General features: G+C 49.6%; 1 protein-coding gene across 2 annotated transcripts in view; it reads right to left on the bottom strand.

Moving 5' to 3' along the window:
- Positions 1–24,061, bottom strand: part of SLCO2A1 (solute carrier organic anion transporter family member 2A1) — an 81,245-nt gene that overhangs the window by 36,766 nt on the left and 20,418 nt on the right. For both annotated transcript variants that reach the window (XR_007128608.1, XM_047736671.1), the window contains exons 2-3: positions 7,799–7,936; positions 2,183–2,345 (exon numbers count right to left, since the gene is read on the bottom strand). Coding sequence is in view for 1 of the 2 variants with exons in the window: in XM_047736671.1 (XP_047592627.1) it covers positions 2,183–2,345; positions 7,799–7,936 (301 nt within the window). In the remaining variant the exon portion in view is untranslated. The remainder of the gene's footprint in view (positions 1–2,182; positions 2,346–7,798; positions 7,937–24,061) is intronic.

Genomic DNA, 24,061 nt, shown 5'->3' with positions numbered 1-24,061 from the left:
AAAAATTTTTTTTAACTTAAATTCAATTTAGTTAACATACAGTGTATTATTATTTTCAAGGGTAGAGTTTAATGGTTCATCAGTTGCATATAACACCCCATGCTTGTCACATCACACGCCCACCTTAATACGCATCACCCAGTTACTCCATCCCCTACCCATCTCACCTCCAGCAACCTGCAGTTTGCTTCCTAGAGTTAAGAGTCTCTTAAGGTTTGCCTCCTTCTCTGTTTTTATCTTATTTTATTTTCCCTTCTCTTCCCCTATGTTCACCTGTTTTGTTTCTTAAATTCCACATATGAGTGAAATCATATAGTATATATCTTTCTCTGACTGACTTGTTCTGCTCAGCATAATGCCCTTGTCTCAGTTCTTTTTTAAAAAAGAGGTGTCTGGCAGCCTAAGTGTCCATGGACAGGTACCAGGTACATAAAATGTGCTGTAGCCATACAATGGCATATTATTCAGCCACAAAGAAATGAAGTTCTTGATACATGTTACAATACGGATGAACTTTGAAAACATGATGCAAAATGGAATAAGCTAGGTACAAAAGGACATATATTGTATGATTCCACTTACATGAAATATCTAGAATGGGCAAACTCACAGAAAGCAAATTAGAAATAACCAGATGCTGGGGAGAGAGAGGAGTGGAGAGTTACTGCTTAATGGGTACAATATCTGTTTGGAATTGAAGAAAAAAAATTGGAAATAGCGGTGATAGTTGCAAAGTATTGTGAATATAATTAATGCCTCTGAATTTATGCTTCCTAGTTAAGATGGCCATTTTTATGTTTTCTTTTTAAGATTTTACTTATTTCAGACAGAGAGAGAGAGCATGAGTCGGGAGAAAGAGTAGAGGCAGAAGTGGACTCCTCACTGAGCAGTGAGCCCAACATGGGCTTATTCCCAAGACTCTAGGATCATGACCTGAACCAAAGGCAGATGCTTAACTGACTGAGCCACCCAGGTGTCCCAACATTTATGCTTTATATATACTATATATACTTTAGCACAATTAAAAAATAACATGAGAGGGGCTCCTGGGTGACTTAGTTGGTTAAGCCTCTGACTCTTAATCTCCGTTTAGGTCTTGATCTCAGGGTCATGAGTTCAAGCCCTATGGTGTGAAGCCTACTTGAAAACACAGACACAGACACACACACACACCCCAAATCCATAATATACCAAAACCCTGGGCTGTATACCTTAAATGGGTGAGCTGTATGGTGTGTGAATTACATCTCAATAAAGCTGTTAAAAGAAAAAAGTGGAAAGAAGAAAAGAGGCATTTGAAGGAAAACTGATAAATCTTAATGATCAGTATGTTTAAGTGTTTGTTGTATTATTTTCTTTACTTGGCTATATTTTGATTTTTTCATATTAAAACATAAAATATTTTTTCAAAGAAAAGGGAACCCTTACCAGGCAATTTCATGTTACTTAATTCCTTGTTTATTACCTAGGTAAAATCCTCATACATGTCTCCCTACCACAGGGCATATCACTAAGAATCAGAAACTCTCTGATCAGAAATCAGAGACAGAAGGGGCTACTTGTCTAAGAATCGGGAGACCTGGGTCTGTCTCTCCCTAACTGACTGGTGCCCTTGGGAAAGTTACTGAACAACTTTGAGTGCCAAGTTCTCATCGTAGACCTTTTCTCTCCCCTTCGCAGGTGTCCAGGAGAATCAAATGAGATCACAGTTTAAGTGTATTGTAACCTAAAGAATGACGGACAAACATACAAATTTCAGGAAGTACTAAACACATGATTGAACATGCAGAAAATCCACAGATCTCATCGTGGGCAAAGCTTTGACCCTTTGCCAAGCCCATCACAGGCACTGCTCGAAAGCATCACCACTTGCGTGCACCGGATCATTCCTTGCAGGAAGCAGAGGGAAGTATGAGGAATCACGGGGGAGGCAAGCCACCTGCTGTACGCTGTGACCTCAGCAAGTCAGGACTGCTCCAAAGCTCTGCATAATTCTGTACGTTTTCACTTTCAGGTGTGCTTTGGGGAGAAGCAAAACAATAAAAGCCAAGGACTCTTTCTGGTGGGAGAGGACAGCATGGCTCTAGAGTGGTACCCACTACCCCAGAAGCATCCCCACCAACTTTGGCGAGATGCCCACTCCTTCCTCATTCCCTTGAAGCAGGGGTTGGGGCCCACTCACCAACGCTGGCCATGGTGTACTGGTAGGGCTCTGAGAGGAAGTGTGGGAGGGTGAGGACGAAAGCACCCAAAGCTAGGAGGAGACCCCCAATGCCGATCAGCCGTGGACGGTGCACCCGGCTGCCAAAGTAGCTGACGAAGATGATGAGGATGGCGTTGCTGATCTGCAGAGAGAGCAGAGGGGCCGAGTGAGGCCTGAGCCTTCGTGCCTACTCACACACAGAGAAGACTTGATTGTACCTGGCCCAGGAAAAACAGGGATGCAAGAGGCCACCTTGTGTCAGCCTCACTCAGAGAGCCCCACAGTGGGCCCAGGAGATGCTGATTCAGCTCTCCCCTATTGTCAGAATCCCTTCCCAGCCTCAGCCTCTTGGACTAGACAAAGGAAAGTACCTAAGGACCATGAAAACCTCATAGCCTAAATTTCAACCATCTTAGGCCCAAACCTCTTGGGGCAAAGTCCCAGGAAGCTTCCAGTTCCAGAGGGCTCCTAGGAATAGTATACACTGACTAAATGCCCTAGGAACACTGGCTGAGTAATCAGAAAAACCACCAAGCAACGTGTACTATCTCATTTCCTCATGCAACAACTCTCTTTTTGTGACAACAGTGGGACTCAGAATAGTGGGTAACTTGCCCTGGCTATGAGGTTAGGGACTGCCCAAGTTTAAAGCAGCCAGTCTTAACTGGACTGGTCTACTGCCTCTTGGAGAAGTGGGTTTCTGCCCCACAGCTCTGCTACTGACCTGGCCCTGGCCCTCCTTGGGCTTACTTCCACTCCTGTCAGTGAGGGAGGAGGACTAAGACACCCCAAGCTCCTTCCCAGCTCTAAACATCAGTAACTCCACGTTCTTGGTGCTCCCTGGAATGTGTGGTCTCTGAGCCCCACCTAAGCCAGGGAAGGGAAGTGAAGGCTCGGCTTAAGGAGCAAAGTCTTAAATGATAAAACCGAGTGTGGGCAGATCTTCTGACTACAACTCTGTCCAAAGAGATGATCGTCTGGCCCAGAACGTAAGCTCCTCTGGACTGGAGGAGCCCTGAATGTCAGTACCCACAGCCCTGCCCCATTCACACCACGGTCTCCTTCTGGCTGGAAAAGCAGGTGCCCCTGTCTCAGGAAATAGGAGCCAGAGTCTTGGTATGTGGCTCTTACCAAGATCACCAACTGGCCACATCTCAGTTTTCTTACTTGATCTCTCAGCACCATGTGATTCAGGGAACCATTCCTTCCTGAAACATTTCCTTCACTGAGTTTCCCAGACACCACCTTCTAGTTTTCTTCCCCTGGTGGTTCCTTCTCCCTTTCCTTGGCTGGTCTCTCCTTGCCTCCCTGAACTCTCAGCTCTCCCAACTCAGGCCCTGAACCTCCGCTCTTATCTTGGTGAGCTCTTCTGGTCCCATGGCTTTCCATGTTCTGTGTGTGCTCCTAATTCTCATAGGCTTAGCACACCCAAACCTCATGCCTCCTCACCTACCTGAAAACCTGGGCTCCCACCCCAGTCCTCTTCATCTCCGTAAACGGCACCTGCATCCTACCAATGGCTCAACAAAACACCTGAGCGTCATCGCTGACGGCTCTTTCATCAGCCACATGCCACCGTCAGCTAGCCCACTGAAGGACCTTCAGTGACCACCTGGAAGCTGCTTCTCTCCACCTCTCTCACTACCTCCTGGTCTGAGCCATTGCCGTCTCCTCCCTGAACTTCTCACAGCGGCCTCCTCCCTGGGCCCCCTGCCTCCACTCTTGCCTCCCTGCAGCCTATTCTCCACCCAGCAGCCACAGTGGTCCTACTGACACCTCATGCCACTTTCCCTCTGTTCAAACCCCAAACAGTAAAGGCAAAATCTGCCCCAGAGCCTCCACAGCCCTACAGAGCCAGTTCCCCTTCCCCATGAAGGCTCTGATCTGCTCTCCTCCATCCCTCCCCTTCACGCCACCCCAGCTGCTCTCTGCCTCCAGCTGCTCTCCTAGCTGCACACATGCACCCTCCTCAGGGCCTTTGTACTTGCTGCCCCTTTCTCTTACTTGTCCACAGGGCTCCTGGACATCGAACCTACTTTAGAGCTATGCTCAGATGGAAACTTTTCATGAAGGGCTTCTCTGAAAAATGAGGGGGTGGCGGTGAATGAAATGGGTGAAGGTCCTCAAAAGGTACAAAATCCCAGTTATAAAAGAAGTAAGTACTGGGATGTGATGTCAAGCATGGTGACGACAGTTAATAACATGTCCTCTTTATTTGAAAGTGGCCAAGAGAGTAGATCTTAAAAATTCTCATCAGAAGAAAAAAAAGTTGTAACTATGAGAGGTCCTGGATGTTAACTAGACTCATTGTGGAGATTATTTTGCAATATATACAAAGGTCCAATCGTTATGTTGTATACCTGAAACTAATACCATATTGAATGTCAATTATATCTCAATAAAAAAGAGGTAAGTATAACTTATCTTTATAATAATTAAATATCACTTATAATTTAAGTTCTATTTAAATATTTTTATAATTTCAATAGTTATTTCAAATATAGCCACCATTGCCCTCCACGACTTTATTTTTCTTCATGGCACTTGTTGTAGTCTGATCTACCAAGCTTTATTTATTTCTATAAACAAATGTTACATTTATCACTAGAATGATATATGAGCAGAGAGTTCTGTCTGTTCATTGCTGCCTCCCTGTGCCTAGAGCAGTGTTTGACATATAGTTGAGGCTTTTGAAATATTTGTTGAATAAGTGAATGAATGAACAAATGATAGGCTTTTTCAAGAGGACACAGTTGCCCAGAAGACCCCTCCTTTGTCACCAAGAGTAAGATTGTTTATAAAACACACAGAAAGGGGGAGTGAAGGTGTGAGGGGGGAGGGGAGTAACCCAGCCTGATCCAGGGGGTTGCTCCAGCCTCAGGCCAGATATCATTCTAGGAGATTCTGAAATGCATTCCTGGAAGCAAAGCATTATTCTTAAGCTTCTTAGATTTTATCTCCCCATGTTCTTATTTCTCTATCATCTTTTAAAGACATGATTGTGTCAGACTATACCAGCTAAGCTAACTGAAGCTGACTTTAAAAGGTCTGGGTGAGGGATGGCAGAGTGCCCCAAAGCGGGAGGAAGACCTGGGGCACCCAGGCCCTACCCATCTGGACTGGCCCTTCCAGCACTCCCAGGGCATGTGCTCATTTCTCAGCGGGAAGTAGGACCTCCACAGCTGTTACAGCTGAGGCTGGCTTAAGTCCTTGGTCTCCAAACTTTTCTTCAGCAGTGGAGTCCCTTTGCAAAAACAGTTTTAACGTAATATAACATAACATAGCATAACATAAACATAACATAACAAACATATATTATGCTATATGGTACAATGTAATATAATATGATATGACACAATATAATATATCATTTTATAGATATACGTGAAGCTGTTCTAGCTGAGGAGAGGAGGGCCTCTATAGTCCATGCCTCAGCCTCTCAGCCCCTCTACAACCCAAGCTCCATTGTAACACATCCATGCCCATCAGTGTCCCCAATCCAGGGGGCCCCAGGCATTAAGGATGGGGCCTTGAGGGCGCCCTCTGATTTTGTCTGCTCTGGCCTGGCCTTTAGCAGTGGGCAGGAGAAGCAGCCACTTCACTGGGCAAGATGCCTGTGTCTTCTCCCATCAGCCAAGCTCCTCATCCTGCTGCTGGCCCTTTGTACCCAGCCCTCCTCTCCCCTTCACTCACTCATCAGCCTGGAAAGCTCTGAGACTGGGCAGCAGCTTGATTCTAATATGATACTGAGTAGCAGTGTGCTTAGAACACGGTGTTGAGAAGAGTCAGAACCTGGACTCAGCTGGAAAGACGACTGTGGTTGATTAGTGACACCTGCTAGGGATAGGACTTCAGTGACCCAAATGTCAGAGATTCTGTCTCCCCTCCATGAGTGAGGACGATGTGTGCCAGGGGCATTATTAAAGTCATAGGCCAGCCCAAGGAGGGGCAGTCCGTGGAGGGGTGCCAGGTCCCTGTGCTGTGATCCACGTTGTGCAGGAGCTGGCCGAGTGGCAGGAGCACAGCCTATGTGGAGGCATCACCAGGAAGCCGAGACACAGATGCACAGACAGAGACACACGTGTACACACACACACATACACACACACTAAAACACACAAACATAGACAGGAAGCAGTGGCTCTGGGAGGGAGCTCAGAGGAGAGGGCTTGAGGCCAGCAGGAGTGACTGATGGGCCATAGGGCTGCAGCTGCGCAAGTACCTGCATGTCCCAGGTGCAGAGACAACCCAAGTTGGGGGGTGCGTACAGAGATTCTGGCCATGTGTTTGCAGGAGAGGATTTGGGGCAGAGCAGGGCTGTGGACAAAGGAGTGAGGAGGACTGGTAGAAGCAGTGTGTTGGGGTTCAGAGGGAGGCCTTAGCATGGGGGCCATCAGCCAGACCTAGGCTCGGACGCTGGCTGCCCTGTATGTGTGGCTGTGGCCAGCCTCAATGGGGCAATCAGGCTTTAGCTGTAAGCTTCCTCATCTAGAACCATGGCTAGGCAGAGATGCCCCCACTCCTAGGACCTCGAGGGGGATCTGGCCCAGGGCAGGGGCTCCTGAGGGCACTGCTGTGTAGGCCACTGAGAGTGAAGGAGTAAAGGGCAAAGGAGCATTTCTAGGTGGGAGCAGGATTGGGGATGGGGAAATAGAAAGGGGCCAGCTAGAAGCACCCCCCCCCACCTTTTTTTTATGGCTCTTAGAAGCTGGCCTGGTGGAGGCCAGGCTTTAAATTACTACATCAACCTGAATTTTCACTAAGGGAAGATGGAATTCTGCTCTGGGAGGGAGAGGCCATGCCTCCACCCCAAAAGAGTGGGCCTTGTGGAAAGAGAAGAGAGAAGCCAGGCCAGGGAGACCCATCGCTTCACATGGAATGACCAGCGTTGCAGCCACAACAGAGGGGGCTCTCCTCTGCCTCTTCCTCCCTGGTTTCCAGTGACTCCCAGCTGACCATGCCCTCTGACCTCCCACTCCCAATCTCTGGGGCCACCCCATCTTCCTCTAACTCTGATATGCGGTCACTGAGGGACAGTGTGAAATCCCTGTTGCAGGACGTCACAGAGAGCTGACCTTGTTTGGAAGTCAAGGCCACTGCGGGGCTCTGGCTCCTGTGATCCTCCTAAGACAGGAGCTACGGGGCCCGGGGCTGCTTCTCCACCCGCACACCTAAGACTCATCTACCCGTGGACCATGGATGAGCAGAGGCCACGTAGCCTTGTGCCTCAGAACTCAATGAGATAGACGCAGAGTTGGGAGGCAGACGGCCCAACATAGCCGGGACAAGCCACGGCACACACTCAGCCCCAGTGCCTGCATCTGTCGGGTGGGGCGAGGAGAGCACTTGCTCACAGGGCTGCAGTGACTGGGCCCCAGAATCTTGAGTTGCCAGAGGCTCTTTGCTCAGTGCCCAGTGCAGGGAAACCTCAGGAAATGCAGCTGCCACCACACCGGCCCCATCTAGCAGTCCCTATTCCCCATGTGTACCTCCCAGCTCCCCCGTTCCCCTGACCCTCCCAGAGCCCCCAGATGAACTCTGGATCGGGGTGGGAGTGCACAAGTGGGGTCTGAGGGACCAGAACCTCCTGCTTACCTCATTCAAGCTGGAAATGAGCCCCGAGGAGGAACTGGAGAGCCCGAAGCGCTTCTCGATGGTGGTGAGGCAGCTCTTGAAGTAGGCGCTGTAGAGGAGCTGGCAGAGCTGCAGGAGGCCGTGGCAGACCACGAACACCTGTGGGAGGAGACACGGGCTGCTGAGGCCTCCAGATAGCCAGCCCCGGCCACGACCTTGGCCTTCCACTGTGGGACCTCAGAGCAGGGAGGCTAGCAGTCTGGCCTGTTTCCTCAACTGTTACGTGGGAACACTCCCATCATGGGATGGTCTTGAGGGTGAAACAGTATCATGGTTACACCTGTGATTTATACCCCACTCCAGGGACTGGCTCAGTGCCGTCCACCATTCCCTTCATTCCTGCCATTCACATCCGGTCAGCATAAACGGCCCTGCAGGACCACGGTGCTGGAGAAGCACCCCCAAGGCAGGGGCCTGACTCACCAGCCCCACATCCAGGGCACTTAGCACTGGGGAGTGCCCTCACTGCACCACCGAGCCCAGCGGGCACTGCTTTGCCCTCCCTCCAGTGTCCTGGGAGGCCTGGAGGTGACTCTCCAGCCAGTGCGGCTCACTCCCAGGGGCACAACAAGCCCTGGGTCACATTGCTTCACTCCTCTTGACCTGTCCTCCATTCCCCTCTCCAGCATCAGCACCCATTCTCTGAGGCTCACCTCTAATTCACCGTGATGGCGCAAACCACCTGGTTTGAATGGCTACCCACCCCCCAACTCCACCTCTCATCTGGGGTGTCTGTGGTTGTGCTTGCTTCTCTTGCATGGATGATAGGGGTCCCGGGAAGGCCCCAGGCCATTGTCCCTGCATCCCACCCCGCCCCATAAGCCTGTCCCTGTGGGTCTGAGTGAATGTGAATGTGAGTTTTGGGTTGATGGGACAGATACACAGCTGCGAGGGTGGACAGCAGTTTGTAGCATCTGGAGTTGGCTCCAGGCTGAGCTCTGGATTTCCTGGGTTCTCGGCTGGTGTGCTGGGCCAAAGCAAGCTCAGAGACAGGAGCCCCACATCCCTAAGCTCCCCTGTGAGGTGCCCCTTTCTGGAGACTGCACTTTTCCATCAGGGAAGAGTGGGGTGCCCTTACGTTTCATGGCCTGCCAAAGTTCTTCTCTTAATTGAAGGCCTGGCATCTTAGCACAGCTATTGGGCTCCACCTTCATTTCCGTTTCCTTGCACAGCTGAGCCCACCCCGTGTGCAGGGGCCTCTCTCCAGGCTGTGGGATCAGAGCTGACTTTCCCTCTCCTACCTGCCAGGGCAGAGCCTTTGTGAGGCCAGCCTGGGGCTTCTGACAGGGCCCGGCACTGGCTGCCTGCCCATGCATCGGGCTCACGGTTTCCAAACCCAAGGAGGCCATTACACCCACAAAACCACATGCCTCTCCCGACTGCCTCCTGCCTGAGCCCGCGGTCACCTAGCTCCTAACCAGGGACAGAAGGAAGCCTGCCCATCTGCAGGGGGAGGGAGCACTCCTTCCCTGCCTCCCTAGGGAGACTTTGCTCTGCTTCCCCTCATGTATTAGCATTCTTGAGATTTTATGATAAAGGTGTTTTTGAAAACTAGTCCCCTGTCTTTTACAAATGGGGAAACTGAAGTCCAGAGAGGGGGATCCCACGTGCCTGTCCAGCATCCTGCACACAGTCAGCCCTCTGGGCTTACAGGCCAGGCACTGGAGATGCCTGGGGTGGACCAGTCTGGGGCTGCCTCTCCCTCCACCGAGCTCCCTTAGCCAGTTCCCGCCCTCTTGGGCCCCAGATTTCCCTGTGAGATAATTGGGCTAAATTGGTGGCTCTTAACTCAGTTTTGATCCATAACCACCTGGTGGGAGGTGGTGGTGTCTTTGAAATCTAGAAGTCAGGCCCAACCGCAGGCCTCCTGAATCAAAATTGGGGGAAGCCCCCTGATTTCTCCCCGGCGCCTCTCTTACTGGCCCTGTGCTATGCGAGCAGGTCCTGCCTCATCCCTAATCCACCTCTCTCCCTGGATTACTGCAGCCATCTCTCATTGGCATCCTGTCTGCTCCCTTAAAACCCTGCATCCCACCACCCCAGAGACAGCTTTCTCAAACTCAAATGCAAGCAGGCTGTCCCTCAAGTAACATTGCTCACTGCCCCCTGCCCCCATTCCCTATAAGATAAAAACCCATGCCTTTGGTACAGTATTGAAGATGCTACAGATCCTAGACCTCGTCTGTCTCTGGCTCCATGCCTTGCTGTAGCTGTGTTTCATGAAGACTGGCTACACCTGTATTTCCTGTCCTACATGCATCTCTTCCAGTGTGACAATGACATTCCTTCATCAAGAGGTGGGGTCTCTGTTCCCTCGCCTTCAATCAGGGCTGATCTTAGTTGCCTGCTTCTAATGAAGAGAATGAAGCAGAAGTGACGCTGTGTGACCTCTAAAGCTAAGTCCTGATAGAGGATCCATCTGGCTCCGTCTCTCTTGGGACCGTTAGAAGCCAGACATCACATCGTAAGGAAGCCCGGTCTCCCCTGCTCGTGGAGCGGTCACACGTCGCTGTTCCCGCCAACTCCAGCTAAAGTTTCGGTCTGCAACCAGCATCTGCTGCCAGACGTGTTACTGAAAGAGTCTCCAGAGGATTCCAGCCCCAGCCTTCATGCCAAGTGGAGCAGAAATGAGCTATCCCACCAAGCTTATGTAGACGACAGATGTGTGAACAAACCGAATGCTGTCATTGTTGGAAGCACTAAGTTTTGGGTCGCTGTGTAATGCAGCACTAGATGCTTGCAACACCTGCTGTCACACACCTTGCCCTTCAAACTTCATCAAGGTCATACGACTCAAGTTCCCCACAGCACACATTCATTGTCTGTGTCTTTGCTCGCTATCTGGACAGAATTATCTTCCCCTTCTTGGTCTGGATAATTATGTCTTCTTGGCTTGTTTTGCCCAGCATGGGGCTCAGTCATGAGTCTAGTTCAAAGTCGGTTCTAAAAATCCCAGTATACCATTGCTGCAGAAGCCTCTTGCTGGCTTGGCTCATGGTTGGCATTAGAAGGAGCATCTGGCAGGAGTGAGGGTTGTCATAACGGCCTGGGAAAGAGTACGAGGTCGGACCAAAGGATGGCCGTGGGGATGTAGGGAGAGAGCTGCAGAGGTTGAATGGATAAGTCTCTCACCGATTCAAAGTGGAAGAAAAGGGGCAGAGTTTCCAGCCTCAGGGCCAGGAATGGGGCAAGGCCATTCCTGAGACAGGGGCCCCAGGTGGAGGGGTGTATGCGGAGAGGGAGGGCAGCAAGTTCAGTTTTTGAACACCTGAGTTTCTGAGCATGAAGCTCAGAAAAGACCAGTCTCCCTCTAACCAAATTAGTAATGAATTAACAGGAGTGACTAACCTCTACCAAATTCCCCAGAAGTGTCATGAGAAGAAGGTGAGGACAATGGGAGAAAAAAATCTGTCTCAGGTCTTTTCTGAAAGGTGTGCCTTGGGTCTTTCCAGAAAATGCAGAAATCCCCCATTTTCTACCCCCTGATATGAGGTGGGAGACCCACTTAGAGCCAGTCAGCACCTTTCCACGTCCTATGCCCCTCACAGGTCCATCACCAGCTTCTGGCCACTGCAGCCCTGTCGGGTCTGGGTGCATTCTGGGTGTCTTGGCAGAAAGGCTGGTGTACACGTGGGCCCTTCATTCCAGTGGCTTCAGCAGATGGAGAGGAATGAGAAGATATATGGCCACCAGGGAGAAGATGCCAGCAAGGAGAAGAAGTGGATGGATGGTCCTTGCAGAGCATTCTGGCCAGGGCCACTCAAGGTCACAACCATCTGGCCCCACTTACTGAGCTGACGTGGACTGGACCCTGGGGCCATCATCCAGGTTGCTTGACCTTGCCAAGAACACATTCCATGGCCAGCATGAGATGGAGCAACAAACTGTCAACACTTGCAGGAGAAATAGAACATGGGTTTTAAGTCTCTGGGGACGCACTGGTGGGAGGCGTGTCGCACAGAGGAGGGATACTCAGTAACTGGAGACTTCTTCCACTCCCCTCACTTGCCAAGTAACTGAGCCTCTCTGTTGCTGCCGGAGAAGTCTAGAGCCGAATTTCCCACAATGTGCCACGCAGAACACCCCTCACTCGAGATGCCTGAAGTTGAGAGTATTCCCAGGAGAAAAAAGTTTGGAGAATTTTGCTTACGATCATCCTGCCTCATGAATATTTACAATTCATATTAGCATATTAAAGACTTTGAGAAAGTCAAGAACTGCTTAACTGCTTTATCCAAATTTCTCCATACTTCACCAACCATGGAGACCCCCTCACCCAACATACACTTCTAAAAAGTATACTTAACAGATAGTAGCTCCTTGCAAAATATACTTTGAGGGAGATCCCATGTCACTTTTAGAAAGCAGCTTACTGGCAGAATCAGCCCTGTGAATTCTTCACAAGACGAAAATAAAATAAAGATGTGTTACACAGCCCTATCATCTTTCATAAAATAGCGCACCATGATTTCCTATCCTCTCGCTCTACTTTTTTTCTTTCTCGTGGCACTTCCGGCTTCCTAAAATTATATCATTCTCACTTACTGGCATGTCCCCCCACCAGATAGAGACTGCAGGGAAGAAAGATGATGAATGGTTTTTAGCGTGCTACTTCCCCATTGCCTGGAACAGTGCCTGGTCCGCAGCTGGGGCTCAACTGTCAAGTGAATGAATGTGTCTTTAAATGCGCTAACTCATGAATCCTTGCTCCAGAAACTCGTCCGTCAGAGTAGCCATTCAGGAAGCTTGAAGGAAGCCATGCAGGTTCGTTGTAATGGTCTGTCCTCAGTCATATATGAACCCCTCCTTCAGAGCTGCCTTAGGTCAGTCCTCAGGCTATAAAGGTCACCAGGCACAAAGAAGCATGTGTCCCCTCTGCTGCCCCATTCGTTTACTGGGCTCAACGCTAAATCATTGTTGGGTGTTTCTAAACTCAAACTAAAAAGTTCAACAATGAAGGAGCTTTCTAGGGTGGTAGAAATAGTTTATGTTTTGATTGTGGCCGTATTTATGCAGGTATTTACATCGTCAAATCTCATCAATCATTTAAAATCTGAGCTCTTATTAGATGTACACTATATTTCAATAGAGTTGATTTAAGGAAAAATTAATTTTTAAATAGACTTGCAACCTTGAAAGCATTCAAAATAATGTTCTGAGGCTTTGAAGGGAATTTCACAATTTTGTTTTTTCCTTTTTTTAGAGGGGCAGGGAGGGGCACAGAGAGAGAGAGAGAGAGAATCTTAAGCAGGTTCCACAACCAGTGAAGAGCCCGATGTGAGCCTCAATCCGAGGACACTGAGGTCATGACCTGAGCTGAAATCAAGAGTTGGATGCTTAACCAGCTGAGTCATCCAGGCATCCCATTTCATTTTTTTTTTAAAGATTTTATTTATTTATTTGACAGAGAGAGATCACAAGTAGACAGAGAGGCAGGCAGAGAGAGAGAGAGAGAGAGAGGGAAGCAGGCTCCCTGCTGAGCAGAGAGCCCGATGCGGGACTCAATCCCAGGACCCTGAGATCATGACCTGAGCCGAAGGCAGCAGCTTAACCCACTGAGCCACCCAGGCGCCCCCCCCCATTTCATTTTTTAATATTGTGAGCATTGGCAGTGTCATTGGAATACATGTATTTATTCAAGGAGCCCACTTTGAAGGGGGAGAACCCATGTACAGGGCAAACTCTGCATGGGTGCCAGTATAAACAGCTAGGTTTCCATGTGTGTAAAACTGTGCACGTCTTTAGACACATCTTGTAGAAGGAAGTTCAAGGAGAAGGCTAACATGAGGGAATGTTCCCAAATCTTCACACCCACAGCTCCATTCCTCCCACAGCACTAACAAACATAAAGAGGACGCCTGGAGAGGAGACTGGGGTGGTCATGCAGATCTTTCTTCTAATGAAGAGAAATCTTTTTGCTACCTGTGTCCAAGAGCTACAAAAGGCTGATGAGCAGCTGTGATGGCAAGTGGAGGTTCAGACTGGGGTCCTGGTCAAGCTTCTGGATGTAAGGAATAAAGCCATAAGAGTGAACCATAAGGACACTATAAGGACAAGGAGGGAAAGCTTCGCAGCTCAGGATGTATGAGAAACGGTCAAAGTGCAGCCAAGATGGGGTGTCCTTGACTCTACCTGTTCATCACCCTCTTTTTCAACCTAAGCGTTAGGACGACAATCTGAGGCATCCACTAATGATTACAGAGACCCTGGGCAGAAGTTCTGAAATGCAAACCCCATGAGGTTGCTACCTGTTTGATCACTGACTCTGCTGTGAACCACTTCTGATTTTGTCTACACATATCCTGGGGAAGGCAAAACTCCAAAAAATTCACCGAGCCTGAGGTCCACTAGGATGTGATGTCTCTGAGATAATTTGGTATATAAGGGAGCCTAGGAGTGGGAGGAAAACCCTTCGGGGGGGGTGGGGGGACTGACCAAGACATAGGATGTGACTGCCCAGTTGGAACAACTGCTTCATTCTACCAGTGGTTGCTGCCGGAAATCCCAACAGAGCTATTCTTCAGAAAGAAGGAAGGAGGGAAGGAGGGAGGAAAGGAGGGAGGGAGGGAAAGAGGGGAAGGAGGGAGAGAGAGAGAAGAAAGAGAAAAGAAGAGCACAGTAAGACCTTATTCTCACTTTCCCCAGCAATTTGGGGAGAGGTCAGGGGTGCGCTGAAGGCCCCTCTCCAGCTCTCTGAGGGAGGGAGGAAGCAGACCCCACAGTACTGCTTGCTTTCATCCCTCCAACCTCCGGGAGTCAAAATCTGGCTGCAGTGTCCTTTCTGTTGTCCTTGTCCCTAGGCTGGAGCTGAGTGTACCCCAGACAGGCTCACACATCTGGTGGGAAGCACCAGATCTGCACAGTCATGCTGACAACCCGAGGGGGTCTGAGCAACACCTGGCCTTTGGAAACCCTTTTTCACAGTCAACTGGAATCCCTCCTATGTAATCACAACTCCACTTCCATCTCTTTTCTTTTTCATCTTTCCCCTTTATTCTGAATCAATGTATCACACACATATGTTAAAAAAAAAAATCAAGTAACACTGAAGTGCTTAGAACACCGAGGCCCTGGCCTGCACTCAGCTCTAGCCCACCACCCGTGCTGCAGGTCGGGGACAGCCACCTCTGGGGTCAGGTTTTCTGTGCATTACACCCATGCATATCAAAATAACACGCTTGTTCTGCAGTTTCCTGATTTGCCACTGTAGACTGCCTGCCATTAGAGGAGAGGATTCAACTCCCTCGCTCTTGCGTCTCCCATCCTTCCCCCTCCTCCTCCCAACTTGTAATCGTTCTCTGCATTTGTGTGTTAATATTGGATCATTTCACTCTGTGGCAAGCCAGCTGGGAGTCTGAAGGAGCAGGGCTTCCCTGCTCAGCACACACCCATCCTAGCTGATGGTTCCTCAGCTCATGGAGAACGTTGTTTGTGCTTTCCAGGGGTCAAAGGATGCTCTATATTGCCCCCTTGGGGTTCAGCCCCACTTCTCATTTCTGTCTCTGCAACACCTTCTCGTTCTAAGTCTGTTGCTCTCTAGGGCTGTGCCCAGTCCAAGGGTTCCCCACACTGTAGGCCCCATGCATGCACCTGGAAACGGTCCTTCCTTGGTCCATTGACATTCCCAACCATCTCCATATTGCTGAAATTATTGCAACTGTTCATCTACTCATAATCTCTTTCCCCTTTCCCTCTTTTTTCTGTTACTGGCTTTCACCATTCTTTCATTCTTTATTCTCATTATAATGAGAAAGAATGATGGAATTGAGGGAAGACAAACATGTGCCCAATCTGCCATCTTGAATCATAAACCCAATGTCTTTCTTGATGCTAATCTAGCAAACAAATTGATAATTCTGTGCCCACTTTTCCAATGGGGAAAAAAAGCAGTATACACTTGTCAGTGGACTAAACAGTCAAAGCAAAATGTGTACCCAAGTCTTTCTCTACAACTCTCCCCCACACCTCCCTGTTACATTCATGCATTCTGCTACCTCATTTATTTGACCACAGTCTTCCAGAGTGGTTGGAGTGCCTCCAACAGAAGGCACATGGCCAGAGAGTGGTGCTGGCTCTGGATGTCTGCCCAGCTCCACTGGTATTTGTGTCTTTCAGTGTCTCTACCCTCATGGCCCATTGTCAGTCCTGGCTGGCAGTTCACCACATGGGTAAGACCTAGGAGGTGAGGCTCTGGGCAAAAGAGGTCATAGTGCAAATGGGGATGAAGAAGGCAACTCAGAAAGGGTAACTCCTAGCTGTTGCCCAGTGACCTCAGAGACAAGTAGGCCTCTCAAAGGGGAGGCAGGTCTCTGGGAGGGCTCCTCTGAGGCCCACCTGAGAGGCTCCTCAGAGCTGGATGGGAAACAGGTATCCTTTTCCTTGTCCACCAAAAGAAAAAGAAGGGAGCCAAGCAAGGACTCAGATGTGAAAAGCCTTCACCAGTTGGCCTCTTTACCCCTCCTGTACCTTTTGCAGGGTGTGACTTTGGATCCAAACCATGGCCCCATGGCCCCAAAGGGAAATGTCTCTTTCAAGAAGTGATTCAGGAAATCAAATATTTTCCCATGCAGGAAGACTGTCTGAACAAGATAAAGTTCAAGAGATTCAAAATAGCCAGTCTTGGGTCAAAGTTGATGGTATTCATAGCGGCGATAATAAAAGGTATCTTTAGTGTTATTATGAACTAGAAAAATGCCTTTGATATGACCCTTCCAAGGGTCCTGGGAGCCCTTGGAAGTCTAAAAATCAGGATAATCTAAAAAGAAAAACATGATTTCCACTACTGCTTCCATGTTCCTTAAGAGGGAAGTAGCCAGGCTGGAGAGTTGCAACTGGGAACCAAGGGGAGGCCGGTCAAGCCAGGCCCCTGATGGGTCTCTCCAGCGCCCCCTTGGCAGCCTCTACTGTCCACACTGTGGCCTTACTGTATAGCAGGGTTCTCCTCCTATTACTGAGAAAGTCCCCTCTCCGAGGCCTGTGAGAGCTGCTTCAGGGAGGATGGAGGCTCAGTGGAGGCCAGGAGGCCACAGGAACTCACAGCTGGCACGGAGGAGCATCACACCCAAGTGGGCTCTCTCCCACTTTCATTTTGCCCAGGGGGTCCTGGCCAAGGCACCTCTTGGAGCCGGGTCCCCACCGAATTGAATTAGGTGAGATCTTTCGGTCATTTTTTTAGTTTAGTCTACTCAGCTTAGATAAAAATCTCACCTGAAGGCCTCTATGTAAGAATGAAATTAGGATGGACACTGAAAGTCCCAAACTGCATAATTCCTTTAGTTTTTGTTATTATTTTGTGTTTTTGTATTTAATATTGTTATGAGCTAGAAAAGGCCTTTGATAAGCCAGAGTCCTGGGGGGGGGGGGGTCCTTGCAGGTATATAGACCAGAACCATCTGTAAAAACATACAGCTTCCATTGGTGTGTCCTTGTCTGAGGGGACGCCAGGCACAGAAAAGGGAGGTACAAGACCTCTCTAGCTCCTAACCCCAGTGATCCTCGAATACTTCGGGCCGTGGTTGTTTTGCTTAGGTTTTCTCCTGTCTGACACTTGGCTCCAGGGAGGGAAAAGGCAGATGGCTGGGCTGATTTGGTATCATTTGTGAGGGAAGATAAAATGAAGAACAGAGAGTGAGAGATGGCCTGGGATGATGGGAACCTGAAGTCTGGGCTTTAGAAATCATGGATTAAAAAGAAAATTCTGGTAGAGATGAAACATGAGCACATGAGACTAAATGAACTTATCAGATTAGCTAGGAACATGGTGCTCAAGGGTTCTCAGAAAAACCAAAACTTTGAAACAAACCTATCATTGACATTTATGTGAATACGTGTCCAAATTCTTCTGCAGAAATTCCCGAAATTATTTACTTATTTTTTAAGTCAGAAAAGCTTTCCTTCGTGGAGTACAAGTGTCATTTGTGTTTTCCGGAATCTGGCACAAGAGTAATTTGTTAGAATGAAACAAGGCCCGTTAGGGGCCTGTCACGTATGACAGGAAAAGAACATTCAAACTGTATTAATATGGAGACTTCAACCTATTTTATATTCTTCCTATACTTTGTAGTAAAAAGACAGGTTGTTACTATTTTCCCCTCACTTCCCTGAAGGAGGGGGAGCTAGTTTTTCAGAAAGAGAGAAAGGGGGGACTGGAGACATGGTATCCAAAGAGTTTAGGACACTGAAGCTGATCCCCGGAAGCTGGTCAGGAGGAAGTCTGGCTTGCGGCTCTGGGGAAGCACCAAGGGATATTTTCTTCGCATCACCTTGTCTGTTTACTTATTTTGTCTTCCCCCGTGTGTCAGTCTTGGTCACCCCGTATCTTCTGCATCTGGCTATCTGGCACATAATAAATGTCCAGTCAATATTTGCTGCGTTCTGTTCATCCCCATACTACCCTGAGAGGCAAGCAGGATTCCTTTCATTTATGGATGAGGAAACGGAGTTTCAGTGAAGCTTACAGAATTGTCTCATGTCACACACCTGGTAAATGGTAGCAGCCAGCTGACACCAAATCAGGCTGTCATCCTGCTCCACCGAGCTGCCCAATCTTATGAGAGAATTTGGGGGAAGAAGGCATCCCTAAAATTGTTTTTATCACGATTGGTTATCGGGGCACCTGGGTGTCTCAGTCGGTTAGGCGTCGAACTACTGGTTTCAGCTTAGTTCATGACCTCAGGGTTGTGAGACAAAGCCCTGAGTAGCATCAGGCTCTCTGTTCAGTAGGGAGTCTGACTGGGATTCTCTTCCTCTGCCCCTCCCCCACACGTGTGTACGTGCTCTCTCTCTCTCTCTAATAAATAAATAAATCTTAAAAAAAAAAAAAAGATTGCTGGCTATGTAATTGCCAATCCAATGGCCTCCAGAGGTGGCTTACCTAAGTTCTGCAGTGTTCGACACATTTGTTCCCCTCACCTTTGTCATGTCACCCGCCATCTCAGTGCTCTTGCTCTGTCTGACTGTCTCTTCTTAGAAAGCCCTTTTCTGGCTTCCCAGATAATGAGGGTGGTGTCTGGGCTCTGTCCTCAGCCCCTTTGCCCATCTCCCTATACAGGCTGGCACTGGGCACCCCACTCACCCCCTTCAGGGCCACCCTGGAGGCCCACTGATGCCCCCTGGCGCAGCTGGAGGGCAGACCCCCTCCTCTAGCCCGGACCATGCAGTGAACCGCATTCCACACATTGCAGCTTTGACGCCAGGCCAGTATCTGAGCTACATGACCCGAACCATTATCTTCCCCTGGATCATCTCCACTTCTCATTTCAGTTCTTGCTCTGGGACGTCAACCTCCAAACCAAGACTCAAATCCACACCAAGCTCTCCAGCCCCACTGCCGCCCTCTACTCCAGTCACTATCAGATCCCACCCAGCCACTGTGACAGGTTTCTACCCTTTTCCTCAGCCTACTCCCTCCTCCTTGCAATCTGCTCTTGGGCCAGTAGTCATCTTTTCTTGAAAACTTGAAGTTTAACATTCTTACAAAAGAGGCATAAGTCACAGAGAACAGCCTGACAAAATTTCACAAACTGAGGCCACGTAAGGGACCAGTACCCAGATCAAAAAGCAGAAAGGGCCTTGCTTCCCAGAAGCCCCTCGTGCCCTTCTCTGCCAGGCCCCACCTCCCAGAGAACAGCTCTCCTGACTTCCAGCAGCACAGGTCAGGCTGCCTGTTCCATACTTCACAGAAATACTATGGATCACATACTACGTCAGCATGATCTTCCCAACATGGAGATCAGAGCCTGTCCTGACCCTGTCAAAAACCCTCCAACAGAGTCCGACCAGCTCAGATTAAAAACAAGCAAAGTGCCCCAGCCTCCAGGGCCCTCCCTGTCCCAGCCCCCAGGCACCTTCTGCTCTTGCCACGTCACCCACCGCCTGGGCCTCTTCTCAGGTACCGAGCTGCCTCTGTTCAGCCTGGGTAGAAAGTGGAAACTGAGCGGAAAATTTATAGCCCCTGTGAGACGAGGTGTTGCCTTAGAGCCTTTGAGGGTGGAGGTCATTCACCCTCCCCGGGGGCTCTTTACTCCCGTCCCCTCCCTGATCTTTCTGGTGGTGGAGAATGTCCCTCCTGTTACAACTTCCCCATTGTTCATTGGGGCAGTGACCCTGGCTGCAATTACAACCACCTGCCGTATTTGGGGCCCTGAGGCAATTCTGGTGCCTCATGTGTACCTGTCACCGGGCAGGAGGGCAGAGGAAGGAAACAGTTGCAGAAGCGGGGCTGCTATTTGATGAGAGGAGGCTATGGCTTGGCCCATGCTTCATAACCAATAAATCAATGGGAAGGATTACATTACGGCAAGTGGCACCACTGGTTCCCAAGGTCCCTGTAAGCCATAAGCAAGTGGATGTGAAGTGATTAAAAGGTACTGTAAATTCCTTGTACAATGGGTTGTTTCTTCCTTCCTACTGTATTCCAAAAAGTTCTGGAGCCTGGTAAGTTGCTTAGCAAGCCCTTGTAACTTCTTTCCCTCTCCTCAGAGTTTCACCCTGGACCAGCTCCCTATCAGAGCTCCCAAGCATCTCCATTTGTAGAAATGAAAGCTCAGACTCCTTTTTGACTCTTGGCCCCGCCAGGTGCAGCAGCAGAGGAGAGACTGGAGCCTCACCCCTGCAGGGTGAGGAAGGGAGCAAGTGAGTGAGCATCTGGGTGTGGCCTGGTCCACTGGGTGAGAAGCCTGAGAAGGTTCAGTAGAAACAGGTGGGTACCCTGGCAGGATAAGAAAGGAGCCCTTGCCCAGGGAAGCCCCCGCCAGGGACGGTCCATGCCCACCTACTCTCCGCTGAGTAAACCATCCCTAGCCTCTCCCGGTAAACCATAGCGTGCTCAGCCCATCAAAGCCACAGGGAGGACTGAGAACAAAGCATCCAGAGCCTGTAAGAGAGTCAAACATAGCTTGAGAGGAGGCTGAGCGGCTGCCCAGCCTGAGAGGCCAAGGCACAGACATGTGTGTGTGGCTGCCCATGGGTGCAGACCCAGACACTGCACTGGGCACCGCTCTGGTGGTTCAGCACCCTCTGTCCTGCCGCTCTGGTGACAGGGTGCCCCCAGAGGCTCTGGCACAGACACAGTGGGGCACACAGGTACACACATGCACCAGATGGGCGCGCTCAGCCCACTACGTCCATCACGTGCACGAACAAAGGTGGGGACTCTCCTGCAACAGGCCTGTCAGTGGCAGAGACAATGCTTTCCCACATGGGAACGTGTCACACCCCGTTCCGATCATCCTGGCATTCCCCTGCATGCTGAGGGACCCAGGATTCACAGCCCCGGGCTGTTCTCCCAGAGGCCCACACCCTTCCAAGATCCCATCACTCTGGAAGAGAGGCAGCCCCCTAAAACCTTGGCCCCACGTGGAGCAGGCCCTTGGCAGCCAAGACATTCAAAGGAAAACCCAACCTGCAACAGAGTGAAGTGATTGCTCCCACGTAGGAAAACCACATTTCTGTAGTTATTCCCTCCCTCTGTTCTCCTGGTGGCAGATGGAAGGATGGCAGGAGGAAAGGGCTTTGTCCCACACTCGAATTTCTCTACCCCCTCTGATACTTCAAGTGAATAAAATGTCTTCCCTCAGTGCTAAGCTATGATCATGATTCCAGAATCTGCCACCCGACCTCCTGTAGATCACAAGAGGGGCGTTCTTCCTGGTAGTCTCTGTTCCCCCCACTGACCCATTAGAGTCAAAATATCAAAGCTATAGACCCAAAGGGTTATACCAAGTACCGTGCTGTCCCCCAACACTCTTTCTTATGATCCTCATGACTGAGCTCATGTGTCTCTACATCCAACTCCCTCTGCCTCTGAAACTCACAGTAAAGTACTAGGGACACTCTCTACCATGTATGCTGGGCCCAGCCTCCTTGCTGGGGATGACGGGTTTAACTCTATCCTTGGATTAGGTTAGGGTCAAAGCCCTGACTCCTGGTACCTGTGAAAGTAACATTATTTTGAAATGGGCTCTCTGCAGATGTAAGCAAGTTAAGGTGAGGTCATACTGGAATAGGGCAGGCCCCCAGCCAATGACTGATGTCCTTATGAGAAGAAATTTGGATACCGAGATACACAAGACAATGGAGGCAGAGAATGACTGATGTGTCTGCAAGCCAAGGAATACTAAGGACTTCTGCCAGTCACTAGAATCTGTGACCCCATTGGTCTTCATCTCCTCATTCAGTGACAGAACCCTGTCCCTCTGGTCCAGCTGTCCTCAGCTGACCCTCGCAGAAACCTGTTTCACCTCGCTGGGCCACCACCTCTCCTCCAGCTCCGGGAGGGTGTTCTCACTGACTTTCCAGGTGACTGAGGAAGCAGGTTGCTTTATTTTTCAATTGTTAAGTCCCTCCAAATTCACCCAGCTATTTCCTATTAAGGAGCCTCCTTCCTTTGCATGGCTGGCTCTGGGAGGCACTTGTGTCTATTCCTTAAACACACCTCTCTGCGTGTGGGTTCTGCCTCCTGTTCACGCTGTTCTCTGCCTAGAACTCTCTCGAGCACCCTGCCCTCCCTTGACCCCTTGTCGGCCTAGCTCTGATTGCCCTGTTAAGCTCTGTTTGCACATCACTTTAATGCCATCACCCTTGTGATTTCAGGGCAGTCATGGTTATATTGGGGGGGGGGGGTCAACTCCTAAAGACCTCACTTAGTTCAAAACACACACAAGTCAAGACTTACCTTCACTGCATGTGGGCTCTCCCTATGATGACTGAAACAGCACCTCCCTCTGGCAAAGGTGCAGACACAGTTTATGATTCCTTTGGATTGCCAGCTCTGATAGATTTGATTGGGGGCTGTGAGTATGTGCGTGTGTGTGTGTGTGTGTGTGTGTCTATTTGGGGGGGGTGCATTATTTGCTCATTTTGCCCAGACGGAACATAAAAAATAATGTGATAAGCAGATATATATTGAATACATCATGGGCCAAACATTCCATAGGAAACCAAGGGCCAAGCAGGGCCAGACTCTTCCTGGGGTTCCCATTTGTTAAGAAGATGAGGGATATGTACACAATAGTAGTATCTGCTTGTAAGGGGATATAGAAGGTGCTGGAGTGGCCATACACGTAATGGTGCCAGAGGCACTCTGAATGTGAGACCGCGAGGGAGAGGTCCCTGGAGAAAATGAGGTCAGAGCTGGGTTTTGAGGATGAGGAGAATGTCAGAATGTAGAGAGGAACAAAGAGGTCATCCTTGCCCAGAAGACAAGATGAGGAGTGGAAAAATGCAAGTATGACAGGATTAGGGGTCAGGAAATAATCTGGTTAGCCTGAGAAAGTTCTGGTTAGGTGAGAGGAGAAGACCAAGTCAGGAAAGAGGATCAGTGCCCAAGGAGAGCCACAGAATTTTCTCTCTTGGGCCATCACTGAATACTTGTGGGCAGTGATAACACTTGTCAACCAGTTCTAGAAAGGTTAACCAGTAACAACAGGAGGAAGAGAGGAGAGAGGAGGAAGAGAGGAGAGAGAAGGAAGATGAGAGGCAGGTAGGCCCATGAAAGGTCTTGGAATAGTTAGAAGAAGCCTCCCGTCTGGGGGTGGCCGTGGACCGGTGGATGTCAGCATGAGAGATGAGCTCAAGGGGAGGCTGTGACTAAATGACGAAGTGGAGGTGGGGGCTGGTGAGCAGCCAAGGAAAGGGAAGGAAGGAACTCAAAAGACAATGGAATCAGGGTGAGTGGTGACAACTATTCAACCTCACACCCAAGGAGAAAGGAAAAGATCCTTTGGACCATATGGAATTCAAGGACTAACCTCCAAAATACAATGGAAACTTAGTAGCTACATGTAGGGTTTTGAAATAAATCCCCCCTTGGGCTTTATGCAATATTGACACTATACTCCTTGAGTAAGACTACAGCATGGGAAGATGTCTTGTCCCATTATCTCTTTCACCTTTTGCTCCTTTTCCCCGAGGCCAGAAGAGCTCTGTGCCTTGTTAGAATCCACAGAGCTGTAAGTTACCATCTTTGAGATGGAGAGTTTGCCTGAAATGGAGCCCCGAGGAATACCCCCAAACAGAACTTCACTTGCTAGATTTGCAGGAGAGCCAGGAGGCTGCATGGCTGTCTGGGACAAGAAGTCTAACTTGAAAGATGAAGGATCTGGAGCAGGATGGTTGCTAACAACATATGTGATTCGGTCCAAGTTGAGTCTTTTGTCTAACCTCCAGGAGCGGGCAGCTCAATCACCAAAGTCTGCACCAGGATGCAGGTGGTTCTCTGCAGCC

Source organism: Lutra lutra, chromosome 1, assembly GCF_902655055.1.
Source record: "Lutra lutra chromosome 1, mLutLut1.2, whole genome shotgun sequence".
In the NCBI taxonomy this organism is placed as follows: domain Eukaryota; kingdom Metazoa; phylum Chordata; class Mammalia; order Carnivora; family Mustelidae; genus Lutra; species Lutra lutra.
The sequence above is the reverse complement of the archived record's forward strand: the minus strand, read 5'-3'. Positions and strand labels throughout refer to the sequence as shown.